Source organism: Pan troglodytes, chromosome 15 (genome assembly GCF_028858775.2).
Source record: "Pan troglodytes isolate AG18354 chromosome 15, NHGRI_mPanTro3-v2.0_pri, whole genome shotgun sequence".
Classification (NCBI taxonomy): Eukaryota; Metazoa; Chordata; class Mammalia; order Primates; family Hominidae; genus Pan; species Pan troglodytes.
In genome coordinates this window covers 18908185-18926553 of record NC_072413.2, presented here as the reverse complement: position 1 = coordinate 18926553, position 18369 = coordinate 18908185, and the positions used below count along the sequence as shown (strand labels likewise).

Sequence of the window (18369 nt, the reverse complement as noted above, 5' to 3'; positions counted from 1 at the left end):
GGTTCCAGCCTAAACCACCTTTTACCCTAATCTACCTCTGAGGTCTCCTAACCAATCACCCTATTTTTGCTTAATACTACTGATTTTCTACAAAGCAGCCAGTGAGGTGTTTTTTTTTTTTTTTTTTTTAAAGTAAATTGGTTAAAAATCGTTTCAGTGACCTTCTTTCATGCTCAAAATAAAACCTAAACTTATCATGACCTACAACACCTGCCTTCATCTCCAGCCTTATCTACCATCACCATTCCCCTTGTTCAGTCTACTCTAATAGCACTGGCCTTCTGTTACTGCTAAATTGTTAAGTTCCCTAAGAACTCGTATGTTTGCTTGCACACTCATCTCTAATCACTGCATCGTTCACGCCCTCATTTACTCAGGTCTCTGCTCAACTGACAGCTCCTTGGAGAGGCCTTCCCTGAACCAACCTATTTGAAATCACTCACCCTTTTATCACTTTTTTTAAAAAAAACAGCCTTGGCTGGGCGCAGTGGCTCACGCCTGTAATCCCAGCACTTTGGGAGGCCAAGGGGGTGTATCACCTAAGGTCGAGAGTTCAACACCAGCCTGACCAACATGGAGAAACCCTGTCTCTACTAAAAATACAAAATTAGCCAGGCATGGTGGTGCATGCTTGTAATCCCAGCTACTTGGGAGGCTGAGGCAGGAGAACCGCTCAAACCCAGGAGGCGGAGGTTGCGGTGAGCAGAGATAGCGCCATTGCACTCCAGCCTGGGCAACGAAAGCAAAATTCCATCTCAAAAAAAACCAACCAACCAACCAAACAAACAAACAAACAGAACAGCCTTAGTGAGCTGTATTTCACGTATCATAAAACTCACTCGTTTCAAGTGCAAAATTCAATGATTGTTATCATTTTATTTAGTGTTGCAACAATCACGTAGATCAGTTTTGGAACATTTTTATCCCTTAAATAAGATCTCTATGCCCATTATATTAATCCCCATCTCAACAATAAGCCCCAGAAAACCATTAATCTACTTTCTGTCTCTAGAAATTTTTCTGGATATTTCATATAAATAGAATCACATAATACAGATTTGTATCTGGATTATTTTATTTAGCATGTTTTTGAGGTTCACCCATGACATAGCATGTGTCAGTAGTTTGTTCTTTTTTATTAATGAATAGTATACCATTGTATAGATTTACATTTTTTCTTTCTCTCTCTCTTTTTTTTTAAGACAGGAGTCTCATTCTATTGCCCAGGCTGGAGTGCAGTGGCATGATCTCAGCTCACTGCAGCCTCCATCTCCCTGGTTCAAGTGATGCTCATGCTTCGGCCCCAGAGTAGCTGGGATTACAGGTGCATGCCACCATGCCTGGCTAATTTTTTATTTTTAGTAGAGACAGGGTTTTTCTGTGTTGGCCAGGCTGGTCTTGTACTCCTGGCCTCAAGTCATCCACCCGCCCCAGCCTCCCAAAGTGCTGGGATAACAGGCACAAGCCACCACACCCAGCCTAGATATACATTTTTTAAACAATCCATTTACCAGTTGATGGGCATTTAGGATGTTTCCAGTCTTTATTATTTTAAAAGTTGCTGTGGACATTTGTGTGTGTTTGTGTGGTTATGATCTTATTTCTCTTAGGTAAACGGCTACAAGTAGAAATGATGGGTCATATGGTAGTTTTGTGCTTTGCCTTCTGAGAAACTGACAAACTGTTTTCCAACTGGCTACACTATTTTACATTTCCACCAGAAAATGGAAATTCCACAATTTAAAAAGATTCTTGTTTTTCTGCCTCCTTACCAACATTTGTTAATGTGTGTCTTTTTATTATAGTCATTTTAGTGAGTGTGAAGTGGTATCTCATTGTAGTTTTAATTTGCCTTTCCTTCCTCTATTACCTTCTATCCTCTTTATTTTTTTCTTAACACTTATTATTACCTTAGGTTTTTAAAAACATTTGTGTTTATTGGTTGTCGCACTCCCCTAATTTAATGTAAATACCATGAACGCAGAAACATTGTCTTGTTTTTCTCCATATCCCTAACCCCTAGAACGTTTGTTGAGTAAGTAAATAAACATATCCTTCTCATGTATTCATCTCTTCTTGTTCAGCAGGCTAGAAAGATACACTTGATAGGTGCCCTGTCTGGGATATTGAAAAGCTGAAAAGCTCAGCTTCTTCAAGGTTGCATGGGCAGATGACAGTTTATAAGTTGTCAACTTTGGATTTTGCATACATGTATACATGTACACATATGTTTGCAGATGTATATGCGCACACACACACACACACACATCCTGGCATTTCTATATGAGGCTTAATACATCTGATTATCAAAAGGACAAAGTTCAAAGCAAATGCAGAAAAAAAAAATGAATGAGTAAGCGCAATACAGAGTTGTCAAGTAAATGTTACGGTTATCTAGAAACTGAATGGCCATTACATTTACAAATGTCAATACTAGGTGCAGATTGATAGCAAGACCTGACACAATGTCACTTGAATAAATCAAACAAGGTTATTTATCCAAAGAGCACAGCATAAATTCAGCTCAGTCAAAAAAGTGAACACATTTTCCAATTCAGACAGAAGCATATCTTCACTCCAACATCTTCACTAAAAGTGTGTGCGTTATTACTGAAAACTCCTAAATGGGTGAGAAGACTCTGCAGAAATTTAGTCTCTCTTGGTCCAGCCTATCTGTGCTCATAAACAAGTGTGAATCTGCCAAGAGCCCCTCCTTGGGCAGAGGTATCTCATGTGTGTAAGGGTTATATAATGACAGCACTATTGCCCGGTCTTAGAGAACAGTTTGGTTCTCTAAGGCATCTCTCTCAGACAGTATATCCTGGTCTGAGAACATTCCTGAACTCAGTATTGTGGAATTGAAGCAGGGATCAGTTTCCTGGATCTTTGAGAGACCAGCTAACAAGCCCTAGATCTTTGACAGACCAGCTAACAGCCATAGGGTGTATCCTGAAGTGAAGAGTCAGTAGATAAAAAATAGTTAAGAAGCTGCACAGCCATAAAGAATGGCAGAGTGACAGAAAATATCCAAAATTACTCTTACCATAATTCTGTCTTTTTTAATACTAGTAGTTTCTATTTGTGAGGGGGAGAGGAAATTGGCAAAGTAAGCATCCAAGGAAATCTAATATCCATCACCTGCCTAAAAAATTTCAGGCATGACTCAGTTTTGCTTTTCAGGAACTTTACTGACTCCATAACATCTTATCTATGATGTCCAGAGTGAGAGCTTTCCCACTGCGAAAACAACCATATGAAAAACAACTACTTATCCCTTACTGCAATTAAATAATTTTCGTACTTTGATGACATTAGTGGAACAGTAACAATGATGGTAGCTATGTATTATTATTTTGGGGGAGACGACAAAAGCAGATAATAATAAAGATTAATACTGTGAACCAGAATTGATCTTAAACAACCTCTGATTGGTAAAAGAACAGTTGATAGAACTAGATCAGGTCAGGCTACACAAGAGAAGTACTATATTCTACTAACTTTTTATTATAAATTACAACAGGAGCTCAGATAGAAACAGTTCAAAATAAAGAGGAAAAGGGAAAACCAAGGCCAAAATCAAGTAGCTAACAAGTGAAATGGTGTTTTAAAAAGAGTAACAGCAAAAAGAAGAAGAGAACAAGAAAAAAAAAAAAACAGATTGGCAAGTGAGACAAAGTAAAAGCTTTCTAGAATGAACAAACAAACTCAGAATGGACGTGAAAGTAAAAGCCCAATGGAGGAGTAGGGGTTCTTTGACCCGAAAACAAGAGAGCAAATTCAGATTAATCCAAAAGAATATCACATCTAATTTAAGCCAAAACTAAAAATTAGACAAAATGATTAAAGACAGGAAAATTTTATTTTTATTAAAATCCAAATTTACAATAACAGAAAAACCAAGCAGATAACCAGTGTTTGTTCAAAGGCATCCCTGAGAAACAAAACATTATTATGAAAATCAGGGGCCTATTTACAAGAAAAAAAAGGCCACACAAATCTAAGCCAAATTGAATTAGGCAGAAGGCACAGCACAGAATGAATAGCTCTCGTCTTCCCAACTTCTTGCTTTAAAGGAGGAGCAGGTGGCATTATCTCTTTGTGTCTATTCCTATTAGTAATCAACAAACGAACTGAGAAGTGGCAAAAAAAATTAAGACCGTGTTCTCCCTTTGCTTCTAAAAAACTGGAGGTGACAGACATATATCCTTGGCAGCATTGATGTAGGTCATCAAGAAAGCACACTAATTCATTGATGTGAAAAGATCTCCAAGATATGTTAAAATAAAATAGCAAGATACAGAAAATATATATAACATACTAACTGCTGTTTATAATAAGAGAAGAAAAATAGAATTTGTATTTGTTTATATTTGTATAGATCCTGGAAGAATGCAAAAGAAACTAATAACAGTGGTCACCAGTGGGTGGGGAAGGAAGGGCATATGAGGACAGGATGGGGGTGAGAGTTCTCACTATACACATTTTATGTTGCTTAATTTTTGAACTATGTGATTATATACCTATTCACAATTTTATATTAAAAAGAAGGGGAAACTATTGACTTAAGTGTGTATTTTTATCTCTAAGTTGTTTGCACTTTTGCCTCTACATTCTATTTTATAACAGCTTATTCCTTTTGTGTGTGTGTGTGTGTGTGTGTGTGACAGAGTCTTGCTCTGTCACCTAGGCTGGAGTGCAGTGGTATGATCACGGGTCAGTACAGCCTCGATCTCCCAGGCTTGAGCCAGCCTCCCACCTCAGCCTCCTGAATAGCTGGGACTACAGGTGTGCACCACCATGCCCAGCTAATTTTTAAATTTTTTGTAGAAACAGGGTCTCACTATGTTGCCTAGGCTGGTCTCAAACTCCTGAACTCAAGCAGTCCTCCTGTCTCAGCCTCCCAAAGTGCCGGGATTACAGGCATGAGCCACTGTGCCCGGCTAATTTATTCTTTAAAACACTACAGAAGACCCCAACCTGACTAAAAATTGAATACTTAACACCAACCATTATGCTATTCTGTACAGTTAATTTTGGGTGAAAGTAATTCTGCTATCAAAACAAGCCTCTCTTTTAGTCAGGCTTCTAGCCACCAAAATACTACAGTGCAATTTTTATCTACCAGTCCTTCGTTTAAAAACTGTCAATGGCTGGCCATCTTGCCTAGAAAATAAGGTCTTTCTCTTTCGTTTTGTTTTGCTTTTGAGAGACAGGGTCTCACTCTGTTGCTCAGGCTGGATTGCAGTGGCTCCATCATGGCTCACTGAAGGCTCAGCCTCCCCGACTCAAGCAATCCTCCCACCTCAGCCTCCCAAGTAGCTGGGACCACAGGCAACCACCATCATGCTCAGCTAATTTTTGTAATTTTTGTAGAGACGAGGTTTCCCCATATTGCCCAGGCTGGTCTCGAACTCGGTCTTGAACTCCTGGGCTCAAGTGATCCGCACACCTTGGCCTCCCAAAGTGCTGGGATACAGGCGTGAGCCACCACACCCGGCCCTAAGGTCCTACTCTTGAGCCTGGAATCAGAGCTCCTCTCCAGCTTACTGCCCATCCTCCCATTTATTTCTTCACTTTAAGCATTTCAGTTTGTTAAATGATTAAACATTCCTGGATTCATCTGTATGTAATGCCTTCTGCCATGTCCTCTTCACCTATCTTTTTTTTTTTCAAAGATGGAGTCTTACTCTCTCACTTAGGCTAGAGTGCAGTTCCGCAATCATAAAGCCCACCGCAGCTTCAAACTCCTGCGCTCAAGCGAATCTCCCACCTAGTATGTGTGATTATAGGCATGAGCCACTGTGCCTGGCATTCTTTCTGTAAGGCCTAAATAATGTCTCATCAATCCTTTCCTACTCCCCAGCTCCGGTGATGGTCCTCTTCTCTCAATTCCTGTAGCACATACCATCATTGACACTTAGCATACGCTACTTTTCACACATTACTGTACTCCTTTCGTAAAAAATTAGGCCCTCTTCCTCAGTTCAGTCGAAAAAGCTGATTCTAAACAATGACAATATAACATATGAAGAGACTAGTAAAAGTCTTTAGCAGCTGTAAAGGGCTCAAATAACTCAGCCTAGTTATTTCTTTTTATGCATACATCTTGTCTCACATCTAGACTGTAGACACTTCATCTTATACCAACTTACATTTTGGTTTTTAGGACAATGTTCTCTACATAATACATGATTAATGAATATTTATTGATGCTAATAAAGATGGTCATGATAGGGTCAAGAAAGCAAGCCTGACTTCAATGTGTTTGGACACCTACCATGAGACTCACTAAAATCAATTTATTTTGCAGGCATTCTGCAGACCCCTCCAGAAATGAATGGTATCATCACCAGTTTTTTTCAAGAATGTCTTTTCTCTGGAAAGCCCTCCCACACCTACTTCCCTTCACTTTGTGCTCGTATCCTACAATCCTAAACTGATACATTCAGTTTTGGCTGGACTGGTTGGCTTTTTAAAATCAGACATTGATAAACAAAATGTGGTGTATCCATGCAATAGAATATTATTTGGCCTCAAAAAAGAATTAAGTACTGATACATGCTACAACTTGGATGAATCTTGAAAACATTATGCTAAGTGAAAGAAGCCAGCCACAAAAGTCCAATTCCATTTGTGTGAAAGTCCAACATAGTTAAATCTATAGACACAGAAGGTAGATCAATGGCTGTTTGGGGCTATGGGGGAGCAGATAAGGTTTCCCTTTGAAGTGATGAAATGATCTCAGATTAACTGGTAATAATTGCACTTATTTGTGAATACACTAAAGACCATTGAATCGCACACCTTAAATGGGTGAATTCTATGGTACGTAAATTTTATCTCAATACAGCTGTTTTTTAAAAAAGAAACTGAAGACATTATGTCTTTATATAAACAAATATGAATTTAGTAAATCTACTTACTAAGTCTAAAAAGCTTACATATTCCACTCTTAAATATTCCACTCAAGTATCTCTAGGACGTATTTTTCAGATGGCCCCATTGTGATTCCTGGTCAATCTGACCAAGAGGGAGATCGGGGGTAGGAAAGCCAAGTGCCAAATGCAGCCCTCCTCAAACCAATTACCTTTCTGCCTGTCTCACCGGAGCCTTCCATGTCCTGATCTAGTCCCACCAGTTCTGACAACGACTCAGGAACATGCCTAGTACTTTTTGCAGCTCTGCTTTGCCTCATCCTGATGTGAAATCCTCTTCCCCTGCTTCATCCTTCAAGACTAGGCTCAGTTTTCTATAAAACTTTACCTAATATTAAGTATCCATCACTTTAAGCAAAAGAAAAAAAGAAAAAAAAGCTTTCCCTAATCTACCCAATTCTCACTGTTCGGTGTATACAATCAATCCCTCCTTTGAGCTCCCACATGTGACTTGTACTCATTTTGTACAAGCTTTATACAACAGTGGCTTTGTAAACGAATCTTAAGATTGTAGGGCAAGGCCAGGCACAATGGCTTACTCCTGTAATCCTAGCACCTTGGTAGGCTGAAGCAGGAGGATTGCTTGAAGCCAGGAGTTCAAGACCAGCCTCAGTAACATGATGAAACCCCATTTCTACCAAAAAATACAAAAATTAGCCAGGTGTGGTTGCATACACCTGTGGTCCCAGCTACTCTGGAGGCTGAGGTGAGAGGATCACTTTAGCCTGAGAGACGGAGGTTGCAGTGAACTGAGATCACACCACTGCACTACAGCCTGGGTGACAGTGAGACCCTGTATCAAAAAAAAAAAAAAAAAAAAAAAAAAAAGAGACAGAGCCACTCCAAGATGCTTTTTCTTTGTGTTGGGCAGTTAAGTAGGTCAGTTACCAAACAAAGGATAATTTGAAAGTTCTCCAAAGCAGCCTGTGCAAAATATCTCTTCCGTATTATACCACTAACAACTAAAATGTTGTCATTACTAGAGGCTCATCCAGCACTGGTCTTTCTCAAAAGGCACACAGGCCTGGAAGGGCAGTGTGGTTTTGAAACATGCCAGCCAGCTGAATGCAAGTTGATAAGCAAAGATAATAGTGCGGTGAGCCAACAGGGGGGAAATGCCTGGAGGCAGTATCACAGGGAGGTTCTGACCAAGCACAAGTGAAGAGAAAGACTGGAGCCCAGAAAGGAAGAGGAAGGAGAGAAGGAGGCACTCAAAGAGAAGCAGAGTATGAATCAACTTCACAGGTTTGCCTGGGGCTGGCAGCAATCCAGTCAACAGTGGAGTGGCTGGCAGCAGAGAAAAGTGTTTGCCACTGCCTTGTCAGCATGGAGTGAATGGAGAGTGTGGCTGCAGATGTTAGAGAAGAGTAGGAGAGAAAAGGCAAACAAGAGGAAATATAATTAGGGCTTTGGTAAGGAAGTGGGAACTAAGGAAGAGGCTAATCAGTGAACTAATTCAGATATGATCAAATAAACAGGAAATTCAACAATCAGAAGGCAAGGGAGAGAGGCAGGACCAGCCTGACGGAAGTGGCCATCAGGTGCCAGAAGTTAACTTTTCCTTACCATCTCATAACCTCTTTCCACCTCACCTTTCATCATTTTGCCCTTCTTCATCCTTTGCTGCCCTCACATACTATCTCATCTCAGTTCCTAACTACTTGTCTGAGAAGCAGATAGTCACACAAGACATGCGATCTCACATCCTTTCATGTCAATCTTGGTCTGTGCCCCAGCCCCATACCAAGTTACACAAAAAAATGAAATTATTTCATCTTTCTCTTTATTCTGACAACATTATGACATTAAATAAAATCCAAGAGGTATTGGATTAGTCCTTGTTTGGTCTCTGGTGATTTAGATAAGGCAGAACTGAGAACCTCGGAATGTATTATCTCAAAGAGCTAGTAGCAGCTACTATGCAAAGTTCTAAGGCCCGAGTCAAATCCTGGGCATCTCCACAGATGTGTGGTAGGGCACGGGCTCCAGCTCTTGTGTAAGAAAGAACAGGAATGAGAACAGCTTTATTTTGTAGCGCCAAGATCTCACTATGCTCACACCTGTAATCCCAGCTTTGAGAAGAGGATCTGGCACCAGAAGGGTCTGGTAGAAGAAAGTGGGAAAGGTGAAGGACAGGAATCTTTTCCTTTCTGCTACAACCTAAGGACAGAGGCACATGACTCCAGCAAGGGGCCAAAGAAGGTAGCAGCTACTTGGATCTTGTGTGGGAGATGCCAGACGACTCCAAGGCAGGTCAACTGGCTTTGTCAGGGAGTGGAATGCTGGCCATAAGAACGGAGACAAACTGTTCCAATTTCTGTGCAGCTTGTTTGCCAGCTGCTAATACTTCTTCATGGTTGGCCTTCTCCAGGCTTTCATAATCCATGATGACCTTGTTAGTGATGAGTGAGAAGCCAAAGACTCGAAGTCCACAGTGCCGTGCAACGATAACTTCTGGTACTGTACTCATGCCTGATAGTGAGAAAGATGGAAACCAACTGTCAGGATCCTCAAATAACTCTTTTCCTTGCCCTTTAGCCTCACTTTCAACAAGAATTAAAAATCTCAAAAAACATCCAAAGATGGCCGGGTGCAGTGGTTCACACCTGTAATCCCAGTACATTGGGAGGCCAAGGAAGGGGGATGTCTTGAGCCCGGGAGTTTGAGACCAGCCTGGGCAACATAAAGAGACCTCGGCTCAAAAAATAAATAAAATTAGCCAGGTGTGGTAGTGTACGCCTGTGGTCCCCGTTACTCAGGAGGCTGAGGTGGGAGGATTGTTTGAGCCCAGGCAGTCAGAACTGTAGTGAGCTAGAGATGGTGCCACTGCACTCCAACCTTGGCAACAGAGCAAGGCCCCACCTAAAACAAATCCAAAGAAGCAGCTAAATTATCTTCTGTATTGCCTAAAATAAATACACATTTCTTAAAATTACCAATACAATCCTTCATTTCTATATTTGTGGCAATTTTGAACTCAATCCTAATGATAGAGTTCCATCTTCCAGCTAGAGGTACAGAAGGTGGCTATAGTGAATTTTTTAGAATTCTTAGAAACAGTCATCAAATTGGCCAGGCACAGTGCGTCGTGCCTGTAATGCCAGCACTTTAGGAGGCCAAGATGGGCGGATTACCTGAGGTCGCGAGTTCAAGGACCAGCCTGGCCAACATGGTGAAACCTTGTCTCTACTAAAAATACAAAAATTAACCGGGCGTGGTGGCACACATCTGTAATCCCAGCTACTCGGAAGGCTAAGGCATGAGAATTGCTTGAACCCGGGAGGCGGAGGTTGCAGTGAGCCGAGATCACGCCACTGCACTCCAGCCTGGGCAACACAGCGACATTCCGTCTCAAAAAACAGTCATCAAATCATGGATAGATCATTCATTAGCACTGCAGCTGTTAACCCCTTGGTGCTTCGTAGGGAGATTTGATGCTACACCAAATCTCACCAGTTTGTATTTCAATAAGTCAGTTTAATTCACCCTTCCCTGAAATCAGATCCTCTCAGTCCAATGAGGCCTGTTATTTCCTACTCCTTCCCCTTCCCATTTTGCTAAACCCCTTCCTCTTCAAGCTTCCAGCCAAATTCCCTTTCTCACCAACAGCGTCTGCTCCCAGCTTCTGCAGCACACGACATTCTGCCACAGTCTCAAAGCTGGGGCCTGCCACCATCACATAGGTGCCTTCCTGTAGCTCACGTTGCTCCCCCATTTGTTTCCAGGTACTGAGAGCCCTCTGCCTCATAGTCCGGTCGTAGGCATCAGACATGGCAGGGAAACGATCTCCAAACCTAGGACACAGGTTGAATTATCTCACATAAACGGAATTTAAAAAATTCTCCCACAGCTCCTAGAGAAGTCTTTAAATCCTACCCACCTAAAAAAAACGGAGTAACATACATACCTTTCATCATTGGGCCCTCTGAGAGGGTTCTGACCACTGAAACCAGGTAGGTTGATATGGTCACGGATCAGCATGATATCTCCAACCTCAAACTTGGGGTTCAGCCCTCCTGCTGCATTGGTGACTACCAGGGTGTCCACACCCAGGAGGTGGAAAACCCTCACTGGGAATGTCACCTTCGAAGCAAAAGATCAGAAAAAAATTTACAAAATTTCATTAATTCAGCTACACTGAAATGCATGACATACATCGTGAAAGAAAAGGAAGGAGAGGACCAAAAATCCCCCTAGCCCAGATAGCTAGGTAGCGAAAGAGGCTAGATAGTTCTCTCCTGCCTCTTCCAGATCCAACCGGGCCTATCCCCCTGACTTACCTTCCAGAGTGGGTACCCTTCATACATGTGGAACCTGCCCTGCATCATCACACAGGCCCTGCCATTCAGGAATCCAAACACCAGTCGGCCAGCATGACCTGGCACTGTATACAAAACAGAAAGAGAAATGAATGGGATTATATTTTCATGCAACACATATCCATTGAGCACCTACTGTGAGTTACTCGCTCTGCTCAAAATGTTAGGTTGTAATTAAGTAAAAGACTCATTATTATCTCTGCTTTCAGAAAGTTTAAGTCTGGTGAGAGAGCCAGGCATTACTCATAATTATACAAATACAACCCGAGATTAGAGATATGGGGTGTGTTCAGCATGTTCAGCATGAACACACAAAGAAGGAAGGGCTTTTTAAAGAAATTTCAAGATAATACAAGCCATACTGCCAGAGAGTAAAAAGTGAGCAAAAAAAGTAGATACTCAGAAATTGAAGATTAAATACTACATGTTCTCACTTATAAGTGGGAACCAAATGTGTACATATGGACCTACAGAGTGAAATAATAGACACTGGGGACTCGGAAAGGTGAGAAAGTGGGATGGGGATGAGGGATGAGAAATTACCTAAGAAGTACAATGTTCACTGCTCAGGTGATGGTTACACTAAAGCACAGACTTCACCACCATGCAGTATATCCATATAACAAAACTGCATTGTACCCCTGTAAATCTATAAAAATTAAAATTAAAAATAGGCCAGGTGCGGTGCCTCACACCTGTAGTCCCAGCACTTTGGGAGCCCAAGACAGGCGGATCAAGAGGCCAGGAGTTCAAGACCACCCTGGCCAACATGGTGAAACCTCATCTCTACTAAAAATACAAAAATTAGCCAGGTGTGGTGGTGCACGCCTGTAATCCCAGCTACTCGGGAGGCTGAGGTGGGAGAATCTCTTGAACTTGGGAGGTGGAGGTTGCAGTGAGCCGAGATCACAACACTACACTCGAGCCTGGGTGACAGAGCGAGACTCTGTTTCAAAATAAAGTGAGTACAGTGAATGCAGTAATTACAGACCTCTTCAAATTTTTCAAAGTTCTCAAAACATGTATTCTTATCTATTGCCCTAACTTAATTACCTGCCTCCTCAGTCCAGCAAGCAAGCTCATAGTATACTTACTCTGGCTTCTTAAAGAAGAGGCTACTGAACAAGGGGGAAAGAATTTGAACGCATGCAAGTCTCTTTCCTTATGACCCACGGAACAGTCCTATGGGAACACATGCCCATGGCGGGGTGCGTGGGAGTGCAAAGATAACTCCCCACAGACATAACAGCCATTATTACCATTTCTCTTATCTGGCAGTCTCTTCTAATAGACGGCCAACCTATCCCTTAGGGAATGGGAGAGGGACCAGAACCAAGAGGAAGAGCTGAGAAATTCTCAAAGATAGAGGAGCTTATGCAAAAGAACAAAACAAAACAAAAACAGTAATAAAGTTGACAAAGGAAACCCAAGTGGAGTATAAAAAATAAACATGTTGATAAGCTTAAAAAAACGAACCCACTTATCATTTAATGCAGTGCCCTTCTCACTGGGGGTAGGAGTGGCCAGTGGAGCCAGCGTCACTACTATCTCCCTTAGAGAAGTATGCCCTTCACACACCCTCTGTTAATATTTCCCTCACCTTCTCCCTCTGCTCTCCCAGTCTTGTGTCAAAGAGTTTAAAAAAATAGCTATTAAAGGTCTTTTCCTGCTGACAGGTCTTAAAAAAAAATTCTTAACTCTCCAGGGAAAAGAAGATAGAAATCTTAAAAATTAATAAATAAACCAACAGAAGTTTGTTATTTGAGAAATTACGTAAACCAAGTAAACAACCCTTGCCCTTTACTTGGCCCCTGTCACCTGGCCCTCTTCTGAGTCTTAGCCTCAGTCCACTGACACACACATGCCCTGTCTCTTATGAGATGTCTGCTAGAGGAATCTCCTAAAGTCACTCTGACTCATGGTGGGCTTTTCTCCTCTCTTACAACATTTGTCTTCAGTGAAATGCTAGGTCAAGGAGTAGAAACATTGGCCTCCTTGGTTGTGTTCCACAGAATTCCAAGAACATCCCTCAGTCCCATTCCCCACTTTCGCTTGCCAGTACCTGTACTTCGGGGAAAGTTGGGGATTTCACTGTAGTCAAAGATCTGGGCCTGAGTTAATTTATCAGTCAGACCTCCTAATCCAGAACCACAGATTATTGCAACTTGAGGTCGGTGCTTAGTGTGAGACAGAAGCCATTCTGCAGTGTTCTTATAATCTTCATATGTGTATCTGGGGGAGAAAAAATATCAAGGTGAATTCTGCTCCCATTCCAAGGGCATCACAGACAAATGACCTTCGGTGCAAAAAGGCTGGCAGGTATACTGAGGCAGCAGGGACGGAGAAGCTGGCACAGAGGGAAAGGCCATACTATGCTCTCCCATCTACTCAGCCACCCTTCTTTCTGAATCAAGCCCACTACAAGTCTGATATGAAACTACCTCCATTCTAGAGCCTGGCAAAAGTTAATAAAGCCTGTTTCTACTAACAGACCCAACTCCAGTGTTGGATCCACTGAACACTGGCAAGCTGCATACTTATCCTTATGACAAAGGTTTAGAGAGGAAGGGGCCAGAGTCTACAGGGAAGTGCAAGGAAATAATCAAATTAGGGAGGGTAAAAGGGCTTGGCCAGGAGAGAGCCCAAGAAGAGTACTCAAAATGGGATTAAGCCCTTCCTGAGGGTGATGCCCACCTAGTAAAATCCCCCTTATTACCTTACCTATTCCCCAAAGACATTCAAAATGTAATTAAGACCAACTACTATGAAGGCAGAGATAAACTCAAATTTCCTTTTGAACCCTCATCCGTCCAGTTCCTTCCTCAGCCAAAGACTTAAGGGCTACATTTCTTTTTTGTTTTAACCAATAAAACACAATGGGACCACCCCTGGTAGAGGTCTACGTGCCATTCTTAGCTCCCTGGATCACAAGGGGGTTAATTCCAGACAAAAAACTAGATAAACTGCTGTACAAAAAAGCAGACCCAGTCCACAGTACTGGTTGTCAAAGGTTAAACCAGGACTGACTACACAAATTCTCAGCAGAAGCTTGTTAGAAAAACAGATTCTGGCACTCCAGCCTGGTGACAGAGTGAGACCCTATATATAAAAAAAAAAAAAAAACAAAAAAAAAAAACAAAACACACACACACACACACAAAAAAACCCACAAAAAACAGATTCTGAAGCTCATGTAATTTTGATTTTAAAACCAGGTTTAGGGGCTGGGCACGGTGGCTCATGCCTGTAATCCCAGCACTTTGGGAGGCCGAGGTGGGCGGATCACGAGGTCAGGAGATCGAGACCATCCTGGTTAACATGATGAAACCCCGTCTCTACTAAAAATACCAAAAAAAAAAAAAAAAAAAAAAAAATTAGCCGGGCGTGGTGGCGGGCGCCTGTAGTCCTAGCTACACGGGAGGCTGAGGCAGGAGAATGGTGTGAACCCGGGAGGCAGAGGTTGCAGTGAGCCAAGATCGCTCCACTGAACTCCAGCCTGGGAGACAGAGCGAGACTCCGACTCCAAAATAAATAAATAAAAATAAAATAAAATAAAACCAGGTTTAGGAATTGCTGGTCTGGAGGGAAGCAGAATTCGACCTAGATTCTAGTCCCAATATTGTCTTTTTAGGCATGTAATTTGTGCTTTAAATTATTTTCTCAGGTATAAACAAGGGATGTAAATTGGCTCCATCTACCTTATAGGCTCAATCTGAAAATGAATTGAATACTTGCTAACAACTTCCAAAGACCTATGGCTCTGTTACACAAAGTATTTGAACCTTTCTCCTGCTTTCCACCTGCCTGTGGTCTTCTTCCTGTCCTTCCCCCTCCCTGCCTCCTCCCAGTTTCCTTTCTCTCCACCGAGGATCTTTGCTCTTCAGAAACCTCAGGGCACTTACCCAGAACCCCTACACTAGCAAGAATCAACCCGTGTTACTTTTCTCCCAGTTCCAAGTCCAGTTCTCTCACATCCATCTGGGAAGACCAAACGTTGCTTTCAGAGGTGGCAATGAGGTGTGACAGAGCTGAACATAACTAACCAAGCTTTCACAGTACATTTTTTACTTCGAAAGCAGAGACCGGGAAACCAGACATGATTGCACAATACACCAGGCTACCCTCAGGGAAGCAGTTGGATCAGGTAGGTTGGGGGCTGGTCAGCGGAGCCACAGGACAATGGAGAGAAGCAATTAAGTTGGTAAAATGTTAATCAAATGGCATCCCCAAAAGGCGCAAAGGAAATGAATGTGTGAAGCTGCCGCCACATGGCATGTCTAGCTACATCTCATAGCACTTCCTCATTGGCTATCAGTCCCCGCAAGAACACCCTGGCTCCCTGGGCATCCAAAAACAACTGTGATGCCTAATGCAGGTCACTTGGACTGGGATATCCAGGACCCAAGCCGAGAGAAGAGTTTTCAAAGGCGTGGGGTGGGGGAAGTGAGCAGAGGACTGTTGCTCATTTCGGTGACTGATTTCCGTCTCCACTTAGCAGTCAGTTCCCACCGAGTTAATCATACTTCCAGTCTGGAAGGAAGGGAGGAGTGCAACTGGCAAAGGAGGTGAGTAATCTTGCCTCTAAAGGAGGAACTCCGAATTTGAGCACCAAAAGTACCTCGCAGCTTTACCCAGACCCTAGCATGGGAATTTATGAAGAGCGCAGGGGGTGAGGAGACCTCCTCCTGGTATGGAGTGAGGGATATATACATATACTCACTCTCCACTTGTTCCCCTAACACACACACGGAGACACACAACGGCTGCTTTTACGGAGTAGCTTAGACCGCACCAACCTGTCCCCTTCCTGCTCCGGTGGCGCCACCCCAGCTCGATTCCCGCGTGCGTCCCTGCCCGCGCTGGCTGCCGCATGACTCTGCCGCCTTGCTCCCGACACTAGGCTCAGTGCCAGGCCTCTCTGCATCCCCCGGGCGCTCGCTCCCTCCCCCAGCTCCCTCTGGGCCCAGTGTGCCAGGTTCCCGGGTCTCACAGCACCTGCCCCTCCCCAAGGGTCCTGCGGGCCTGGTGCCCTCCTCACCCGTTCTCCATGGTCTCGCAGACGCCCTCTCGATGAGCCTGCTCCGGTGTGCTCCTATCCGCTCCGATCCGCTCGGATCCGCTCCGCTATGCTGAACTGAGCAAGACTGCCGGGTCTGGTTCGCACAGTTGGCTCACTGTTCTAGCTCTGGCTTATATCCCTTGCCCTGGAGTCCCCAGCCAATGGCAAGCGAGCACGCGGGCCGGCCCTGTCTCCATGGTGACACACCCTAATTCAATCGGCTGAACCTGGGCTGTAAACCTAATCAGAGTTCTTCCCAGCCCTAAACCTTCTCCCCCGGGGCGGGCGGGGGGAGCCGGAGCGCACCCAGCATTTCATCTCCGTACCCATTCCAGTCCGCAGGGCAGGAGTTCCCAGCAAGAAGGCCTATGCGGAAATAGGGCTAGAAGTAGGGAGGAGAGCCCCCAGCCCTCTCCTTGCAACATTATGTTGTTGCTGTGTCAATAGCAAACCGTGAGAGATTCAAAAAGGAAAAATTTCATACCTTAGATTGTACAACCCCAGAATAAAAATGAAGCGAGCCTGTGTCCGAGTTGCTCCCTGGACAAGGGAAGCTGGGTCGCCCCCGGCAACAGTGCTAACTTGGAGGATACAGGGTTTAGGAGAGCACATCCAGGCCCAGACAGGGAGAATAAAAAGTTCTCAGGCAAGAATTCCGGGGTCCTAGATGCCGACAGAAAGGAGAAAGGATAAGGATGGATTTGGTGGGTAGGGACACAGATAATCCCTTGATCTGCGCAATATTGATCCAAGCAATTCAGGTAACTAGAGGACTCCTCCCACGAAGAAAATTCTGTTATCGGAATACACGGGTACCAGAATATAACATAAATAGCGTGTCTTTGGTAGAATACAACTATTTCTTCTGCCCACATTTAAAATTTAATTTTTACATTAAATTTACATTTTTACATTAAATTTACATTTAATTTTTAATTTAAAAAATTAAAAAAAATTTATATATAAAGGCCAGGCGCGGTGGCTCACGCCGGTAATCCCAGCACTTTGGGAGGCCGAGGTGGGTGGATCACCTGAGGTCAGGTGTCGGAGACCAGCCTGGCCAACAAGGCAAAACCCCATCTGTATTAAAAATACAAAAAATTAGCTGGGCGTGGTGGCAGGCGCCTGTAATCCCAGCTACTTGGGAGGCTGAGGCAGGGAGAATGGCTTGAACCCGGGAAGTGGAGGTTGCAGTGAGCTGAGATCACACCATTGCACTCCAGCCTGGGCAACAGAGTGAGTAGCTGTTTCCTGAGAACTTACTAGCACTTTGAAAATAACAATGCACACAAATTGAAAAAAAATTTTTGTTCTTAAATAACCACAAACAGTTACTTACGGGATATGTACATCTGTTTGGCGCTACTCAACTTCTCACATGCAGGAATCCAATGCTGCCACCCTCATTTTCTGTTCCATGCTGATTTTTACACAGTACTTTTTTTTTTTTACTTAATACTTAATTTTTATCAGAGGGACCTTCTAAAACCATCTTTTGTAAAGATATGTTGTCTTTATATATATATATATTTTTTGAGACAAGGTTTCACTCTGTAACCCAGGCTGGAGTACAGTGGCACGATCTTGCCTCACTGCAATCTCTGCCGCCTCGGTTTGAGCCATTCTTTTGCCTCAGCCTCCCGAGTAGCTGGGATTACAGGTGCCTGCCACCATGCCTGGCTAATTTTTGTATTTTTAGTAGAGACAGGGTTTTGCCATATTGGCCAAGCTGGCCTTGAACTCCTGACTTCAACTGATCTGCCCGCCTCGGCCTCTCAAAGTGCTGAGAGTATAGGCACGAGCTACCACACCCGGCCAGATATATTGTCATCAAAAGGAATGTAGCACAATCTAATGTTCCAACTGTGAATCACCTCAGGTTAATAGGTCACACAGTGTTTAAGAAATATAAAATATTGCTGTGTTTCCTTTGAAAATTAAAAATATTCCACAATACCCTTGTGAGCTTGTACTTTGGCACAGAGTTTGGGAACCATGGCCCCATGCCACCTCATTCCTGAATCTATGTAGTGTAAATGAATGGGCTCTAATAAAA

The 18369-nt window shown here is 43.2% G+C and overlaps 1 protein-coding gene across 1 annotated transcript; it reads right to left on the bottom strand.

The window, feature by feature from the left end:
• Positions 1–8696: 8696 nt before the first annotated feature.
• PNP (purine nucleoside phosphorylase) lies at positions 8697–18122 on the bottom strand. The gene is made up of 7 exons (XM_009427405.3): positions 17653–18122; positions 16293–16976; positions 13317–13486; positions 11216–11319; positions 10843–11018; positions 10539–10729; positions 8697–9407 (listed from the first exon to the last, which is right to left on the bottom strand). The coding sequence occupies exons 2-7, from the start codon at positions 16301–16303 to the stop codon at positions 9190–9192; spliced, it is 870 nt and encodes a 289-aa protein (XP_009425680.1). The 5' UTR covers positions 16304–16976; positions 17653–18122; the 3' UTR covers positions 8697–9189.
• Between the last annotated feature and the right edge of the window lie 247 nt (positions 18123–18369).

What these genes read in the sequence shown, in the direction of transcription:
- PNP (XM_009427405.3), bottom strand. An exon ending in AAGGGTACCCACTCTGGAAG is followed by an intron (nt 11,019 to 11,215) that starts GTAAGTCAGGGG and finishes TTTGCTTCGAAG; the next exon opens with GTGACATTCCCAGTGAGGGT. An exon ending in GCTGGGAGCAGACGCTGTTG is followed by an intron (nt 9,408 to 10,538) that starts GTGAGAAAGGGA and finishes TCTCACTATCAG; the next exon opens with GCATGAGTACAGTACCAGAA.